The sequence below is a fragment of the Nipponia nippon genome, unplaced genomic scaffold (genome assembly GCF_047370975.1).
Source record: "Nipponia nippon isolate SJK-2023a ecotype South Korea unplaced genomic scaffold, ASM4737097v1 scaffold_7, whole genome shotgun sequence".
Taxonomy (NCBI): Eukaryota; Metazoa; Chordata; class Aves; order Pelecaniformes; family Threskiornithidae; genus Nipponia; species Nipponia nippon.
Window position 1 is genome coordinate 20,263,988 of NW_028262391.1, and position 17,961 is coordinate 20,281,948.

General features: G+C 42.5%; 1 protein-coding gene across 9 annotated transcripts in view; it reads left to right on the plus strand.

The window, feature by feature from the left end:
• The window catches only part of DOCK10 (dedicator of cytokinesis 10), a 165,015-nt gene that overhangs the window by 28,760 nt on the left and 118,294 nt on the right, over nt 1–17,961 (plus strand). Inside the window, exon 1 of one of the 9 annotated variants that reach the window (XM_087739064.1) lies at nt 489–653. The exons of 7 other annotated variants lie outside the window; for them this stretch is intronic. In XM_087739064.1, the coding sequence (XP_087595190.1) occupies nt 489–653 (165 nt within the window). Of the gene's footprint in view, nt 1–488; nt 654–17,961 lie in introns of those variants that run through there. One more of the 9 variants, XM_087739072.1, reaches the window with a different exon arrangement.

Genomic DNA, 17,961 nt, shown 5'->3' on the forward strand with positions numbered 1-17,961 from the left:
GTGCTGATAATGAGAGCTAATAACTTTCCAGATGTTTGCTATTTTGCTACATATGACTCTTTTAAAAAGGTATTTAAACTGATCCTGCCAGTTGTTGTGGATGCCTCTGTGTGTGTGTGTTTCATGAACAGCTGGCTCTTTTGAACTAGGAATTTTAATACTTTCAGTTCCATGAAACTGGAATCAGAGGAGGCGGCTGATTGTACAAGAGAGGGAGCACATTTTCTCATGTGAATTCAGAAGCAGAAAGGGAGGGAGAGAGAAAAAAGCATCGTAATATTGCGTGTGTTTCAGTTTCAGTGGATCAAATCTTTCCTCTATCTGCATCCAAGCTATTTGGTTGTGATCAGATGATCAGAGCTCAAGGAAGCGATTGGAGAGCGAGCTGGCTGCAGCTGCACTGTAGGCTGTTTTCAGGGACAAGGAGCCACTGTTTTTCAAACATAGCATAAACATAGAAGTTATTTTGTAGGCTTCAGGATGCAGATATGGGTTGTGCTGCCAGCATTGTTCTGCTCCAAGCCTTTCGTTCTGTGGTACAGAGGAACTGTCCACATATCTGCAGGCGACGACGACGAGAGGAGTTGTCACATGAAATTCTGCCGCTGGATAGCGATGATGAAATGAGCAGACCCAGGACTCTCATCATAATGGTACGGTATACTTTAATTGGCAGAGAGAGGTGACAGAATTATTATTACGGATGTTATGTGGGGTTTTTTTCCTGTAATATGTATTCGTAGAGAAAGAGCATTGACAGGCTATTTGTCACTGTAGGTTAGCTTGCTGGTAGATTTGCTGTCTCTGTTGTCAAACAGAGCTGAAATGTTACTTTATAGGTGAAACTGTGAGCTACACATAAGCTCTCTATAAAGGAAATGTTCTGTTATTGAATTGTTGGTGGGTTTTGTTGCTGTTTGTGAGATAGGCAGCACTGGAGCCAGTAGTGTGGTTATGTTTTATTTCAGAGTTGGAATTCCAAACAGCAGACAGCTTAGGAAATGTTTACTAAGTCTGTTCATCATAAAAACAAAAACAAACCCAAAAGCCAGACAAAACAAAACAAAAAACCTTTACTTTCACCTAGGATGCAGTTGGAATTTGTATCAGTTACATGCAAATAAACTCCCATATATCTTTGCTGCAAACAGTTTGCAGCAGTAAAATGTTTGCTGGATCACTGCTTTCCGGTTTAGTGAGTTGCCTCTGTTCTTTCGTGAAGGGGGGCTCGAAAGGCTCTTGGTCTTTGAGAGTCATTTTCTTTCTGAATTAAGTTGCATTATTTTTATTTTGTGGTGGGAATATAATAAGCACCATAGGTTTATTAGGAGTAAGTGACAGGGTTGTTCCTCATTATAAATCACTGTCTCAGAATGTGGAATGCACTCACTGCTTAGTTACTGCTCTTCCTTGCCAGATACATGTATGGTGAGCGTTTCCAGAACCCTGGAGTGGTTTGGGTCTGAGGTGGCTATGATTTGGTACTGTGTGGCTCTCACTTGATAAAAATATTATGAAGACACTGCAAATAGTATTTTTGCCAGTTTGTCAGTGCACTCATGTATATCATTGGAGTGGTAGAGATTTATTTTTTTTTTTACATGAAGTATGTTATGACGAAGTCCAGAGTGCATCCCCCTGATACCCCACTGTCACACAGGGCAGTAACTTAGTTGTAAGTTGCAATTAGAGATTTTAATAGCTGTCATGAGATCTAGAAGTGGTTTGAATAGAGCATTGCTGCCCATAGAGAGGTGTGTGGTGCAGTCATGGCAACTGTTGTAGCTAGGACCCAATCCAAGTGGTGCTTCATGTACCAGCTCAGGGTATTATCCAGTGCATGGGGGGGTCTAATGGTCGTAAGGAGGAAGGGGATGGATTTCATCAACTTGAAGCTGATGTTTAAACTTCTTTTGCTTTAAAATCCGGTATCTACAAAATAAACTTTTTTTTTACTTTTTATCCACTTAATGGTTAAATAAACAACCTCAACAGCATTTAAACAAATAACTGTCTCCTTCCTGGTAGTAATTCCAAGCATAATGAAGTGAGAAGGGTCTGGAAGAAATTGCAGCCTGTCCAAGTATGTATCAGTGAGGTGTGTCGGTCTCTTCTCCCAAGTAAGAAGTGATAGGATGAGAGGAAATGGGCTCAAGTTGTTCCAGGGGAGATTTAGATTAGATATTAGGAAAAATTTCTTCACAGAGAGAGTAGTTAGGCACTGGAACAGACTGCCCAGGGAAGCGGGCAGTGTGCAATCACAGTCCCTGGAAGTATTCAAAAAACGTGTGGATGTGGTGCTTAGGGACATGGTTTAGAGGTGGACCAGGCAGTTAGGTTAACGGTTGGACTTGATGATCTCAGAGGTCCTTTCCAACCTTAATGATTCTATGATCTGTGCAGCTTGCTTCAGTCCTTGGAAGAAAAAGGTGGTCTTGGGTGTTATGGCAGCAAACAACATACCAATCTCCCCATACCCGGATGCTGTTATCAACAGCTTGAGTTGCAGTTCTTTGTGTGGTAAATCCTGAGAGAGTGGGGCTCCAAGAGCAATGGCAAAGGTCCCTGGGCTCTCGGAGAAGTGAGACTTTACCGCAGTGTGGAGGGAGCTGTGGAAGCTGTCCACCACCCTGCAGAGCTGGGGATACCCAAAGGAGAGGCATGCTGGTCGGACGGTCTCTTACCTGCTGCTGGATGTGGATTTTCAGGGACCACCTCCTGGTCTCAAACACATCCAGTCATCGTAGTAATGGAGGCTTTATGTTTTCTACAGCAGCAGTTAACGCACTGGTGTTTGTCGTGTCAAAAGGCTGCCCTTCCCCAGGAGATCTGTGGGATCATTTTCTGCCCCTCAGTCCCTTTGAGAAGAGGAGGATGAGCAGTTCAGCCCTGTCATGAAGCTGGTGTAGGTGCAGGCCGGCGCTTCGGAGGAATGCTATGGGGCAGGGAACGACTCGGGAAAATGGACTTCCCTTGCACATCTTTCTTTCTCATCTGGATGTGTATTAACTGTGCCTTTTTGTTTAGAAACAGTTAATTATGCCACTATCTAAAATAATTTGCCATTGAGCTTTGCAGTTAGGCTTAGTAATGATGTGGAGACCTGGTGAGTTGAGAAGAAAGTGCTGCTTCAGAGCGCTTTTGCGGCAGAAATGCATGGTCCTGTTTCCACCAGAATTCATGTTACTTGAAAGAGCAGCATGATAAAGAGGGCTGGAGGCTACTGGACCTTAATAAAACATGTGTTATGGTCCTAACAGATTATGTTTTTTCCCCTTGGTCTGTTGTAGATCATTGAAGTTTATGTCTGGATAATACAGTGGAGACAACTACGTAGACAAGCAAAAGAGTGTTTAGTTCACAGTGTCATTATGCACATTGTGCAGATGCCAGGAGCTAAACTGATCCTAACGAGATCACTGAGTTTTCATGCCTGAAGGCAGTGAGTGATTGGGGTGCCCAACACAGAGGGGCAAGGAAATCCCCAAATGCAGAATATCTGAAATATACTGATGTGCCTGCGTGCGACCACCAGAGGCTGTGGGCTCCTGTCAGCTGAAGGTCTGGCATTTTATCTTTTCGTGCCTTCAGATGAAACAGTCCTCCTCTTTGTAACTTGTGTGCCACTGGTTATGTGCACCCTACTGAGAGTGTTAGTATTTGGTATTGATTTCAAGAGATAAACTGTGCTGCCTTTTTGAATGGCTTTTTTAAGTCCCCAGGCTCTGTTGCGTGTTCTTGCAAGTTTGCCTGTCCCATGTGAAGCAAAAGTAAAATCTCGGTGTTGCCTTGATACGGAAAGCAATCCTGGGACAGACAGAACAGCAGTCTACCCTAAAATACTTCCAGTAAGTATACAGCTCTATAGATGTGCCCCATTTTACTTTGTTAATCCCTGAAGGGGAACATCTTTGTAGGATATTCTTCTAGGAATTGTGCCTTTGCCGGTGACGTTCCTAGCGAGAGATGCTGTGAGCGCACTCCACAAGAAAAGAAAGGGAGAAGGCCTGAGTACAGCCTCCAGCTATTGCTTAATGGCCACCTACTGATCACTGTATGAAACCTTTAGGCATCACAGCAGGTATTTCTAGCATTCTAGTCCTTGCAGAAAGTGAGGATTGATGTCTTTATTCACAGAATTTTTTTTTCCTCTTCAGTTTGTTAGTTTAGAAATCTGCTTTTATCCTTGGGCAAGACAGATTAATAATCAGGTTTAGATCTTGGCTGGATCCACAGAGCAGGGAGAGATGTCAGAAGGACAGAACTGGAAGTTCTTTGTCAATGACTGTTGTGTGTCATCTTCTCTTGGACACAATCCTGGGAGTTGCTGGAGACATGCAAAATAAGTATCCAAACAACGTCTTAACGAGATGTACAAGTTGAATCAATGTGTTCAGTGAGTCTGCGTTTAATAGACCATCTTATTGTTTTCTGTAGCTTTAAGAGTATGTCTGTAAGAGCTGGGTTTCAAAATAGGTCCATGAGATGGTGAGCTTTGAGATATTAAAAACCTATGTAGAGTGAATGCAAATGACTACGTGCTGTTTCTGCAAGAAAAAGGAGAAGAGGAAGATGCCTGAAGGAAGAAAATGTAGGACGTGGGTTATGTGGAACTGTTTGGTGTTTGGAGTGGGGGCACTAACATTTAGGATGATGCTTTGCATTTGGAACTTGTGACTTGAAAAGAAGCTGAGCTTTATCTAGTAGGTCATTCTTTGTTTTTTCATGTGATTTATGATGAATTGTGGCAGCTGAGATTTGTGTGGAAGAGAGAGCAAAGCGTGATATTTGAGGATACGATCCTCCTCTCCACCACCACCCCACCGGCCCTTGGTAACTAGCTAAACAAAAATGTGGTAAAATGTTTTGCATTTTGAATAAAATACCGTAACTTGAACTGGCGTGTTAGCTTGAACACAGCAACAGCAACGTGACAATAGTACTCTATTTATTCCGTTTTTAATCTCTGAAAAGAGACAGGTTGCAGAGATTTTTCTCTATTCTTTCCAGTTACAGAAGAAGTAAGAGAACCTCCCCTGTTGCACCGATGCAGGATGGCTGCTGTGCTCTGGCGTACAGGCGGGGCTGGGGCGCTGCCCAAGTTGCTTCTCAGGTCACTTAATTTGTAAATGGAATGTTAGTCTTCTAAAAGCAGTAGAAAGAATAAAAGCATGGCTTTGAGAATTTTTCCTCATCTAATACTAAAGTTTACCTCCAGAATTGTGTTCCTTAAGTTTTGTTGCACAATCTGTGTTAATTTTATGTTTCTAGCCGAAATAATTCGGATCACTCATTTCCTCATTTGTACGTATTTACCTACTGAAAATTCGTACCATATGCATAATAAGTTCTACTAATAGGTGGCAGCTCTAAGAATTGCAAGATCTCTGACTTATGACACACTGTTTTTGTAGGTGGGAATGTGTCTGTGTGTACCCAAATGGCGAGGACTTGCAGCGGCTTTTGGAGGTCGGCGTGAGGCTGAACTCTGGCAAGAGAAGGGTGTTCTCTTCCTCCAATGTCTTGGAGGAGGGATTGTCTTTGGAAAGCCAGACTACCCAGGACTGTAAAGTTCAAAAGAAATACTCAAAATATTCATATCTTTTAGCTCAAGTCAGAAGCTTCAATGTGTAATACATTTTTAAGCAACGATAAACATATGTAGCTTTATTTGACCTTAATCAACTTCCACTTCGGTACTTGACCTCAGCAGGAACAGAAATGGGCCTATGTTTGAATAAATGAATAACATTAGAGTGTAAAGAGGAAAAGTAGTAAGTGATGCACAAAATGCAGTTCTAATTCAGAGCCATTTTTGGAACTGTTGTTGTTACCTTTGTGACTTCTTTGCCTTCTGTGCCTAATGCTCAACAGGCCTGCTGGTAACGATGGAACGGTTGCCAGCCTCTTCCCGTCGGTGCATGCGCTCCAGAGGGGTCAGCAGGGCTCGGCACCGTCACCAGCAGAGCAGTGTAGGAGGGGCAGTGTCCATCTCTCTTCTTCAGAGCAGTGTTTGTTCTGTGCTGAAAGACGTTTGGTTTGGTTTCGGCTTTTACCAGTTTAGGCAGCAGCTATGGCTCTGGGTATAGTTTCTTAAATATAGAGGAGAATGAGCCCAAGATGTGGATCTGTTTTCATACTTCAGAGTGTTGCAGTAGCGTTTAAAGTACCCGTAGGGTTGAAAAAGAGATGGCATTAAAAACAGCCTTTTTCCACTGAGCAAATCTTCTCCATCTGACTTTAGTACTCTGAGCAACAACATTTTATATTGCTTTCACTTCTTATTAGTGTTGCAGCAACGTGTGTAGTATGACAGTATGTGGAATGAAATCATTATGAATGACAGCTTATGAAGAGTGTGGACTCAGAAGAGTAAAGTGATGAAAATATCCTCCCACATAAGACGAATTTATTATATTTTTTTTTTTTTAAAGAGAAGCAAGCTATTTATTTGTAATCAATGCATACCTGAAAGAGTAGGATATAAATTAAAGGGGCACAGAAAAGTCCCTGTAAGTAGCAGCCCTTGGGAGTGCTTTGGGAAGGCTTTGTGATTTTATCCCTCTGACAAAAATGACAATTTAAGATGCATGTTCAAAATGCTTCTTGGGAGAGAAGAAAATTGACCTATAGAATGGCAAAGTAATTTGATTAAAGCCAAGAAGGCAAAGAGAGAAACAAACACACACAAGAAAAATCAGATCCACTTCAGGTTTCTCAGGCTTTGGCCATCTACAGCCACACTGCTTTGTGTAATAAGCACATTTATAAACAAATCTATGCACACACATGCTTGATTTGTCGCAGTTTTGTCTGCGATGCTCTGTCTGCAGTTCTGCTTGGCTCTAGCTCTGATGGGCTGTAGCAAATGGCAGCTTTCCATGTTTCCCTTGACTGTTTTGCTCTTTGGATCCTCCTTCGTGCTTTCTTTGTCCAAGTATTCCAGTCCTACAGAGGAAGGTAGGAGAGTTAAGAAAAAAAATCCCCATGATCTGACTGGTCTGGGATTTTAGAACTGGGTGAGTTATGGTTGTAGAACCCTAAGCTATTTACACGGTGCAGTGCCCTCGTACACCAAATCAGCCATGAGTACAGATCTTCCATTTATGTTTGTCCGCTTTCCTGTATTTGTCACAATATTAAATACTTGAATAAATTATAAGGAAAAGATAAACTCTGGGTAACAATAAAGAGGTGAACATAGGTTTAAATGCCGAGTGCTAGGCACAGGATGAACCATCTAAAATAACCACAATAGTATCTTTGAAGTTCTAGAAACATTAAGAAAATGCTTTGAAATGCATTTCTTGTTTGGAAACACAGAATTCAGTAGAGGTATTTTGTTTCATGCTGTTGATAGACAGTGTAGTGTTGGACAGAAATATAAAACATTTTTTTATATATATACATATTTGTGACCAGCAGCCTCTAGGTCTGTTTTCAGAGATATTCTCTGGGTCTTTTTATGTGCATCTTGGGCTGCACACATAGTTCCAGATTCATAACTTAGTTCAAATAATTTGGTCTTTTGCCTCCCACAGTGAGGTTTTGGTAATGGAGTGCGTGACTGCTCCGGGCACTATACTGACCAGGCTGTATGGGTAGGTTAGGTAGACAGTTAATATCTACAGAAATGGACTGGAAGCAGTGATACTGCCTGCTACCATATCTTGGGTGAGAAGCAATGTCATCGCATGCTGCTCAAGCTCCATTACAGGAACACGTCTCCCATTAGCGGTACCACTGTCCACAGCTCACCGGGGACAGGTTGACGCAGCGCAGGGAGTGCGTACGAGCCAGAAGGATGCAGAAATCCACCTGCAATGCTTCATGCATGCCCCCAGCACGGCTGAGGTGTTTGCACTGCATTACCATCGAGCGTGTGCCTGCGGGCATCCGCAGCTGGAGCACTGATCTGCGCCGCACGCGGCAGCTGGAGAGCCTCAGGCTGGGAGGGTGAGCAGCAGTGTGGTGGCGGCAGCGCTTGTCGTCTTAATGCGTATGCACTGTCCTTGGCCCAGGCTCTGATAGACTGGTTCTCTTCTGCTGAGTATGGTGAGCTGCAGCTGGTTCAAGAAGTGTACAAAGGAATGGTAAATGAAACTCATGTTTTCAGAAAATGGCATCAGTGCCAGTCCTCAGCCCTTGCCTCTCACTGGCATTAACTCGCTGCTGGCTGCAGCACCCAGAGCCAGGCTGGGCTTTATTTTTCATGCTGTTGTAGGTACAGAATCCTCCAAGTAGAGCTGATCCGGATTTAAATGCATATAGCTGAGTCTACAGTCCATTTCAGGCTTTTGGCTGCAAGCACGGGGATATTGATTTAGCTTGGAAACAGCTATGCCCTGTAAGAGGTATGCTGAGTGAGGAAGGGAGCCATAAAGAAACCGGGGCCCTCTGAGAAAAACCGGCCAACCGAAAGTACTGCCAAAGTAAAAGCTGCTGGGAGAGGGAGAGCTGTGGAGGCAAAGACGGTGTGTAAGAGAGGAAGAGTTCAGTGATGAGAAAGAGAGAAGCCAAGTGGAAAATGCCATTTCTTCTCATCTGAAATTAATTAGGCACACTGCTGTTAAACTTTGGTAAGACTTGATTTTTGAGGGCAAGCCACCACTACTCTATGTTGACACATCAAGATATTCTGATACTGCTTTTTCCTCACTCCTTGTTCTTGTCAAAAGCTTTGTTTTTGCTTCATGGTGAGCATACTTCTTCCTACCGATGTTAATCCCTCCTCCCTTGCCCTTCTTCCACCCCTTCCTTCCCAAAGCGGAAAACTGTCTTCTGTTTTGACTTCAGGATAAATGCAATCCTTTCCCTTCCTGGGTGAACTGGAAATCTGAATGGAGTGTGACAGAACTGTTCCTGATATTCCTCACTTCCATGAAGTTTCTTCTTTACAACAGTAATCTTAATACACTTGGTCTAAACCCAATTTAAATAAATCAGAATTCCAGTTCAGCACATTTCAGACAAAAGCCCTATGCGAAGTTCCGTTGCTCATGAGAGATGAAGAGAAACATCTCTGAGCCTTTATCTCCACGCTTCATACTCTTCCATCTATCAGAACCATTTGGTTTCAGTGCATGTGGAAAGTCTTTGTTGTGCCGCAGCCTCTCCAGCAACCTCTGGCCAGCAAAGCAGGGTAACATGGCACCGTGCAACAGGAGTCATTTCCCTTAGTGGCAGCTGCTGAACCATTCCACCATCAGCTGCAGCAGAAAGATAAATTGAGGAGTAGATACTGTGAGTATGTCTACGGTGTAAACTGAAGTGTGATTACTGTGTGCCGTAAAACCCAGTGTGGTTTTACACATTTACACATCACCCATTGGTGATCTCTGCATCCCAAGGGGGTTGCCACCTGATTTCTAAAAACCCTCAAGAGATTCTGACTTCTAGATTACATTTCCTGAATCATACAAGGTTTTGACGGAAGGCATCACCACTTCATGACTATTAGATAATGACTGCCAGTGTGTGGGTGAATACAGACTAGTTCCAGGTTGCAATACCTCCTGTGGCTTGAGAGGAACTGCACAAACACAGGCAAATGGTTTTGATGTTCCCTTAACCAAAGAAAGGGTTGTGAAGGCAAAAGGCAGGATTTCATTTCTAAGGCTAAGCAGCATTTCAGCATATTTGAGCCTATCAGCTAGTACTAACTGGCAGCTCTGCTTTCGTGAGTGAAACAAGAAATTAATTCTCTGCCAAACTACTTAAGTAACTGAACTCTTGTTCACTGCAGCACTGTTGTTTCAAGAATACAGAAACAGGCACGGTGTCTTCTGAGCGTTTGGAGCTAAGGAAGATGGAGTGTCTAGGAAATACAGGAACAGTTCCTGGTCTTTCAGCTTTTGAATGCCTTCCTTGAATAATTAAGGCTTCCAGCTTGAATTAGTGATTGGAGTGAGGAATACCATGGTGGAGAAAGGATTAGGATTCAGCACCAAAAAGCATGTCACATGAATACTTCAAGATGTTTTGGGTGGCGAGGGTCTGACATCATCGCAGGGTGCTATTCCACATCTAGACCAGCTGAAGCTGGCTCAGACCGTGGACCGTGGTCTCCTGCGCTGAGGTGTGGTAGCTGTACGTACGTGCTCACATTTCCAGTCAGAAAGAAACTGATTCCTTCATTTTTCTGGGGCTTAATTATTTCACTTCTGCTAGGACTCTTATTTTAAACTTGGGGAACTCTGTAAATAAATACATATTATAAAAAAAAATGTACTTTTTCATCCTGTTAATTTGGTGCCTGTTCAGAACAAAATGTTATGTTCTGTCTAAACAGAAAGAATTTCTGTGCAATATCTTCTGCAATTGCAGTCTGTTAATAATTATTGCCCATTTGTGGTTAGCTTAAAACATAATAGATTCTGTGTGTGTGGTTTTCGATGAAAAATAGCCATTGTAATGTTTGTCAGACTTCTTTCTGCCTCAGGGATCACTCTGAATACAGTGTATGGAACCAATTGAATTGAACACTTCATGCCTTTGGTGTTTGTTTTTCCTCACTTCTCATCTGTCAACTGCTGTACTCATTTTCTTTTCATTAGTATTGATACTTGCTTGAAGATGAGACGGCCAAATTCAGTTCTCCGTTATACGTCCAGCAGAATAGGTTTTTGACTTAAGTCAAGAAGTTCAGAAGTGTAATTCTGCGCTGCTTGCGTGTTTCTCTCCAAAAAAAGAAATCATGAAGTTAGAGTGGAAAATGTGTGCAACCTTGCTGGATCAATCAGTGGTTAGTTATGAAACTTGGATGGTGGGAGTTGCACATCATGTCACCAACCCCTCGTAACTTTCTTTGGTGTTCCAATAAGGACTTGGTGTTACTTTGATGTTTTCCACAGGTTGTGACTTATGTGCTAAAATTAGCTGTTTCAGAGGGTAAGCCTTAACAGTAAAGAGATTAATTAGTGAAATGTAGATTCCTAGAACCAGATGCTCCACTGTCCTTTTTGACATGTTTCTTCCATTAGTAAATCATGTGTAAACATGCATTGCAGCTATCTCTATAGGAGATCTGATCTTAATGGGATTACAGAGGAGGACAAGTTCTTGGGGGAAACGGAGCTTGGAATTAGGCCTATTTTTTCTCACTTTTGGATACTTTTGGCTTGAAAGTAAAGAATAAAAAGTGTTCACACAGCTGATCTGCACTTCTTTCTTTGCAGTGCCTTAGCTCTTTCCCTGTCTTTAACCCGTTCTCCCACATGCTTGAGGAGCCTTTTCTCATCTCCCTAGAGCTCCCTAGAAAAAGCAACCAGGCACAGAGCATCCAGCTGCCTGTTCGGTCTCTCCACCCGCCAGCTGGCGCTTGTGCCTGAATTTGCTTATTCAGGCTGTGACTCTGTTTTGGCTTTTGCTGTGCTTGAGTTCCTCCGGCTATTGAGCACCGTTAGCTCTTTGCTTTTAAGCAAGGGCAGAGGCCTTTAGGAGGTGCAGTGATCTAAGCAGTTATCTAAAAGCTTGTTTGTTGCCAGGAATGTCCGGTTTCTTTGGCCTTACAGCCTTGCAGTTGGGTCTCCTTTTATCTTTTAACTGGCCTGTTACGAAAGAGGCCAAGTCCCTCGTGTGCTGTCTGCTCCCAGGTGTTAGACATGTGCTCCACAACACAGCCTTCAGATGAATGTGAGCAGCAGATGTGTGGAAGATACAGGGACAGTAATCCTAGCCTTGAATCTGGTAGATCCAGTAGGAAACATTTACTGTTTCTGTGCAGGCTTTTAATGAATACATTTTCCAGTATTGAAGATATACAATATATTTTGTTGTTCATGATGCATCTGACTCTTTGTAATGGCCATTGGCCCCTTGTAGCACCTGACTTTGTGTCTGCTGACAACGTAGCAAAGTTGGGGAGTCAGTTGGGGAAGGACTCGTGATTGGAGTGTTTGTGCATCCGTCACCTGCTTTTGTTCAGAAACCTGCCGACCGAGCAGCTCTGACAGATAGCATGCTCGTTCCTCAAACACTTGGGCAAATACAAAATATTATAGCAGAATGTCTGGAAATACAGAGGAAATTCACGAACACAGTTTGGACTGAAGAACTATTTGGAAGTAATAAAATGTTTACTAACACGTGCTTAATTCTGTTTTTTTACATAAAAGATAAAAGTGAATCCAAGCCTGGAATTGTACCAATATGTTTTTGCCTTACTTCTCCGAATCTAATGAAGCTGTAAATATTGGTTAATAAAATGTAATTCTAAAATGTTTTCACTATATAAAAAAGCCAGTTCTTGAACAGTGCACCAAAAAGGACCTGCCCAAGTGAAATGTTTGAGAGATGAGTTGACATAAAAGTTTGTACCAGCTCCCGCTGAGAAGTTTCTTTACACAGTATTTTTAAGCTGCCAAAAGCTTTTGCACTACTAAGTGCTTGCCAATTTTCCTTTTTTTAAACAAAATCAAAGGCAATTTTAAGTTACATGAGCATGCAAAAAGAATCTGAATTGGTGGCTAAACATTGCTTTTTGTAAAATGCATTCAAGAGACAACTGTATTTCTTGGAAATATTTTCACAAAAGGATTTGCTCCTTGAGTCAGACCGTGTCTTCAGTGTTTCAGGCAGAACAAGGAGCTGAGTGAGGAGGAACTGCAGCAAATTCTGCTTTATTTCCCATCCACATCCTTTTCTGGCACTTGTTTATGCCTGGCTGTAGTGTGTGTTTGTAGGAAATCAGAAGTTAACCTCTTAGCTTCTGATTTCCTGACCAATTCTTCTGTACACAGCTGAAGTGGTGCTTAATAGAAATAAGAGTCAGGATGTTCCAGCTATTTCTACAGTAAGAGGGAATTTTCTGGACTTTCCAGAATTTCCAAATTAAAAAAAAAAAAACCAAACAGAATTTCCAAATTAAAAAAAACCTCTTGGTACAGAGTCAGGTTGCCAATGACCAGTTCACGTTTGATGATAAGGCAAGAGTGAAGGTGCAAGGGCTTGTCTTTGCATGTTGAATACAAAGAGCAAGACATGGGAGTGGAGAGAAACACAAGGGCAGGAATACTGGCTTACATTCATCCCATGGGAGAAAATCATCCGGAGAAGGTGAAGGAAGAGGAATGACTATGATTCAGCTCTCTGCCTTGCAGAGGCTGGGATCTGGAAGCTTAGAGCAGCTTTACTGTGTTAAGAATGACATAGTTTTGGTCCTGCTTTCCAGCTCACTGAGAAATCATAAATAAATTTTGCTTTTTGATCTATCCTTGGGTAGCAGAGTTCCATAGCAGCTTCTTGGGAGGGTTTTAATACCTCTCACAATTCGAAACAGACTTACTGGAATTGGAAAATCACAGAGGAGGGTGAGGAGGATCAGCAAAGTTAGTCCATGACTACGTATGTAGATGAAGACTGGACCTGGACTGGCCTGCAAAATAACTTTGAAGGGATACGATGGAAGTCATAATAATGGTCAGAGACATGTAGACTTGGCTTGCAGTTTCTGCTCTCAACAAGAGAAGTAGGGATCATCAAATAAAACTAATGGGGGGCAAGTTTGGAGGAAAAAAAAAAATAATCACAGAATGAATATTAAAACTGGATTTCCCTGCCACAAAATGTTTAGCATCCATAGTGTCTGCAGAGGTTTGAAGAATGACTGGAAGAATTCAGGAGAGAGAAGTTTTTGAGAACTAGTAAATATGTAGATGCCATTTCAGGCTGGGAACCTGCATGAGTGGAAACTGGAAGAGTATTCAGGAGAAATACTATTATATGGACTGTTTTCTGCACTTTTACCTGCGCATCTGTAGATTCTCACAGGTGCAGAAATTGGGGTTAAATGAACTTTCATCCTACCTGGTATGACCATGCTTACATAAACTGGAATTTAGCATGGCATCCAGGTGAACATTCAGTACTTTGCTTGCTACTGAAATAGTATCGTACTTGATGTTGTCTTGTCTCTTACACATGCAAGTATGTCAGCTTGATTGCCTCTGCTCCCGTGAATTATTTTGCATTCGTTGCGAGTCATGGTCCCTGTGTATGGGCCTGTGTGTGTCGGCTGTGTTGTACCTTGTCTGTGCATCAGGACCCGCAGCAGTCCGCTGGGTGTTCCTTGCTCTGAGGATGGAATAACTGAAGGAGTACAACTTGATGCATTGTATTATATTTCTTTTTTCATTGAGTTTTGGTTTATATTTAGTTTTAATAACTTTACACAGGCTTTCACAAACTGTAGGGCTCATTCTGGGATCTGAACCACTGCCACTTTGGTATTTTCCTAGAGTTTTTTACCTTCTTATTTTGGTAGTACTGGAGATTGCACATTTGTTACAAGTCTCAGTTAGCATTAGGAGGTTTTAATTAAGAAATCAGAAACAAAGCCTGGAAAGGTGACACAATTCTCTGGGTGTACAGAAAGTTATGTCAGAGTGAGAAATACTATGTCAAGCGTTGACACTATCTATTAGACTACAGTGTTTTGCCTTCTGTGTTCCAAGAGATCAGTAAGGGAAGGGGAATGTCAAAAGGATGCAAGTTGTCTTTCTCTCTTTTCCACATACCAAACTTAACTAATGTAAATCTGACTTGCGGGGTTTTATATTTCACTCCTTTTTTGCTGAAATAAGGAAATTATCTTGCTTATCTGCTTTTGAAATTTGTGTGCTTTTCCTCTCTTCCAATATGCCGTTATTTAGCTTTCAATTATAGGATCCAGATGGTGAATTATTGTATGGAGTTGCTTTCTTAATTGCTTAAGATACCCACAGGTGCTAGAAGAGAATGTACAGGAATTTGTAACATTGAATATATGTTAGAAGTATGTGATATCAAACACAGTAATGGTTGTACAGTCAGCTTGCATACATATGGAAAGGAGTATATTTTAGTACTTAGAAAAAACAATGAAGATGATCCCAGGGTATTTTTTATCAATATTATGGCATTGTAGATGTTGATTGTGACCTTGAGTAAATAAGTGAGTTGCCTGACCTCCTTTTGCTTCAGTTATTCCAGCTGGAAAATGGGGTGAAAATGTGGATTCTCTTTATAAGCCATATGTTGTCTGAGCTGAGCTTTTCTTGGTAAAGAAAAAGAAAAATCATCTCTGCAACGTAGCACAGACATGAATAACAAATATTAGAACTACAATCAGAAAAGCATGCAGCGGAAGCCAAAATCACAGCCGCATCGACATGTCTGGAGATAGTAAATTTAGATGATTAAATTATTTAATCGCCTTTTATGGCCCTTCATCACTATGTGTTTTGTTATCAAGGGCTGACTCCAGTCCAAGTAGATGAAAACAAAAGGGTAATGTTTGTTTGAAATTTCCCAATGGATCAAACTAAAGAAGAAATTAAAGTAATTGCATATTTTGTTTCTTTACACATCAGCAGGACAACATTGCTAATGGGAAGTTTATTCTTCCAACCTGATTGCTGATGTAAGAAGCAGCATTTTGTTTGCTAAAGAGAATAAGTATAGCCCTATTTCTATCCAACCTGTGCAAAGATACTCGGAACAAAAGCCCATGGATAATGCGCTCAGCTGCGCTGTATGCAAGTCTGCGGCTCCGCTGTGCAACAGGGACTGTCACACTTGCAGAGGACCAGCTGGTAGCACCACGGCACAGTACCCCCTCTCTTCTTGCTCCCCAAGTGGCTGCTTTCTCCAGAGGGCTGAAAGGGTGGATGAGGAAGGATTGCAACCATGAGATGAACGATACTGGTTTTCTGTAAGTGATACTGTGTAGCTGTAGCTGGAGGCCTTTGGGGTTGCATCAACAGGTCTCCATTTAGTGGCAAGGGAATATATTATATTCGTGCCAGGTGCAGGTGGGTTTCCAGCTTGGAAATCTGCTGAAATGATGCAGCTGTTTCGAGTATTTTCTTGGAGGGTTAGCTGGTATAAACATTGCTGTGGCAAGGTGTGTGCACATGGAGCGGTGTTCCCTGGCTGTGGGAGAGGGAGGGACTGCTGCCGGCTCAGCTTCCCAAACGGGAGAACAGCGAGACATTCTTTAGGAGCTGTAAAATCAGCCAAGGCGTAGTAAGTGGCTTTTGGAGCATGGACGTTATCAGCAAGCTCTTGTGAGTGCTTACAAGACCATTTTGAGGTGATGAAATACATGTGCTGTAGGGGCCCTTGGGCGCTGTGGGTGAGATCAGGCTGGGAGCTGCCAAACGGCCCTCCCCAAGGCCTTCTCCTCACACCCCCAGGGGATGCTTTCAGCCACAGATGAATCTGATCGGCTCTGGCAGCACACAGAAACTGGCAAGTGCAGCCTGTGGACGGCTCCTGGCGCCACGGGTTCAACCAGAGGGTGGGTTTTAGCCTTTCACACAGCAGCCTCTCACAGATTTGTTCCGCATGAGTGCACTAATATCTGGGGCATGAAGTGAAGGTGAAGGCACAGAGGAGGGAATGGCTGAGATGAGTGCGCTGTCGGGCTAGGAAGAAAAGAAATGTATTGACGTAGGTGGAGTCACTGATGTCGGGGGACTGCTGTCTGGAAAGATCTGTTAGCAGAGCTCTGACAAATATAAGGGGCTTCTTTTCATGGGTATTTATGCAGGGATGCTGTTCCCCCGCCTTGGAGAGCTCACCTTGTGTGCTGATGTTGTCCTACCTGTGATGGGTTCCCAGCCCTTTGCCTGGTCAGAGCTAGCTGTATGGATGTGTAGGCAGAATGCAAGCATCAGCTACTCTAATGACTTTATGGAGTGTTTATATGCGAAGGTTGATGTTTCAGCTTAACTTGTTAGACCATAGGTGGAGTCATATTTCTAAAAACAATGTCATTCGCTTCCAGTTCATTCAATACCAGAGTGACTTTGCAAAAGGTTGCTTCATATGTAGTTTTTCCTAACGAAATTGTTTTACCTTTCTGTTTAAATTGTTTTGGTTTTATATTCCCCCCCCCCCCTTTTTTTTAAGACATTTTCAAAGCATGGATCAATACTGAGCATTTAATTCCAAAAGACAGTCTCTTCTTGGTTGGGGGCAGGGGGGGGACGATGACTTTGGGGGGACAGGGAGGGAACGTTCAGTCTTTGACAAAGGGATTGGGGTGGAGGTCACTAGGGCTTTCTGTCTTCTTTGGTAGGTGCTAATGAAAAACACCTATCTGTTTCTGGTCCTAGTGTAGTAATCTGCTTTACCTGGCTAACATGAAGCTTTTAGGAAGCGCAGTTTTTACGTGCATTCACAAACCACTACAGAGCACGTGCTGTTCCCAGTGCGTGGAAGATGCAGATGAGATGAATGTGTGGTGTCCAGTCATTGTTGCCTCAATTTTAGTCTCACAGTCCCATTAATAGATTTTTGGCAGTCATATCTGAAAACACATGCAGTGTGTTGCCACTCCCTGCAATCAGTTTCCTAGCAAGCACTCTGACCACAGAAAGGATAGCAAATTGTGTCTGATACAGCTTGCTTTGTCCAAATGCATAACTGCCTTTTGGCGGCGTTGGCCTGCTGCACCGTTCGGGGTGTGACAGACAGTGATGGTGGGCTTGCTGAAGGATTGAAATTGAAGACCAGGTGAGGAATAGATGAAAAGCAGCATCAGTGTGTATTAATATAGCTTGTCTACTGGCACTGCCTGCATGTTGTGGGATAACAACTGTGTTAATCTCCTTGTTATTGGTTTCAGTAGTTGAGTATGCTAGCAAGGTCTCCAAGTTTTGTCATTTCTGCACCCTATATCCATAATATGGGATACAGAAGGCTGGAAGGCTACGTGGAGTAAGTTGTGTTTTTTTTAAAAAAAAAAAATCTTAAAATTTAAAAACTAAAAAAAAAAAAAATAGGGAGCCCTTTGTGACCCTCTCCAGGGTACCATATTTTTTCTTCTTCTCACCAATACCTGAGCTGATAGCTGCTGGCTGGCCATGTGCTAACATCATGGTTGCACAGTACAGAATTGTTTCTGCTCCAAGGGCTGGGTGTTGGGTATGGCTGGCATCCTCTGGTTTTTCTTCAACGACTTTGTTGCTGTGGTTC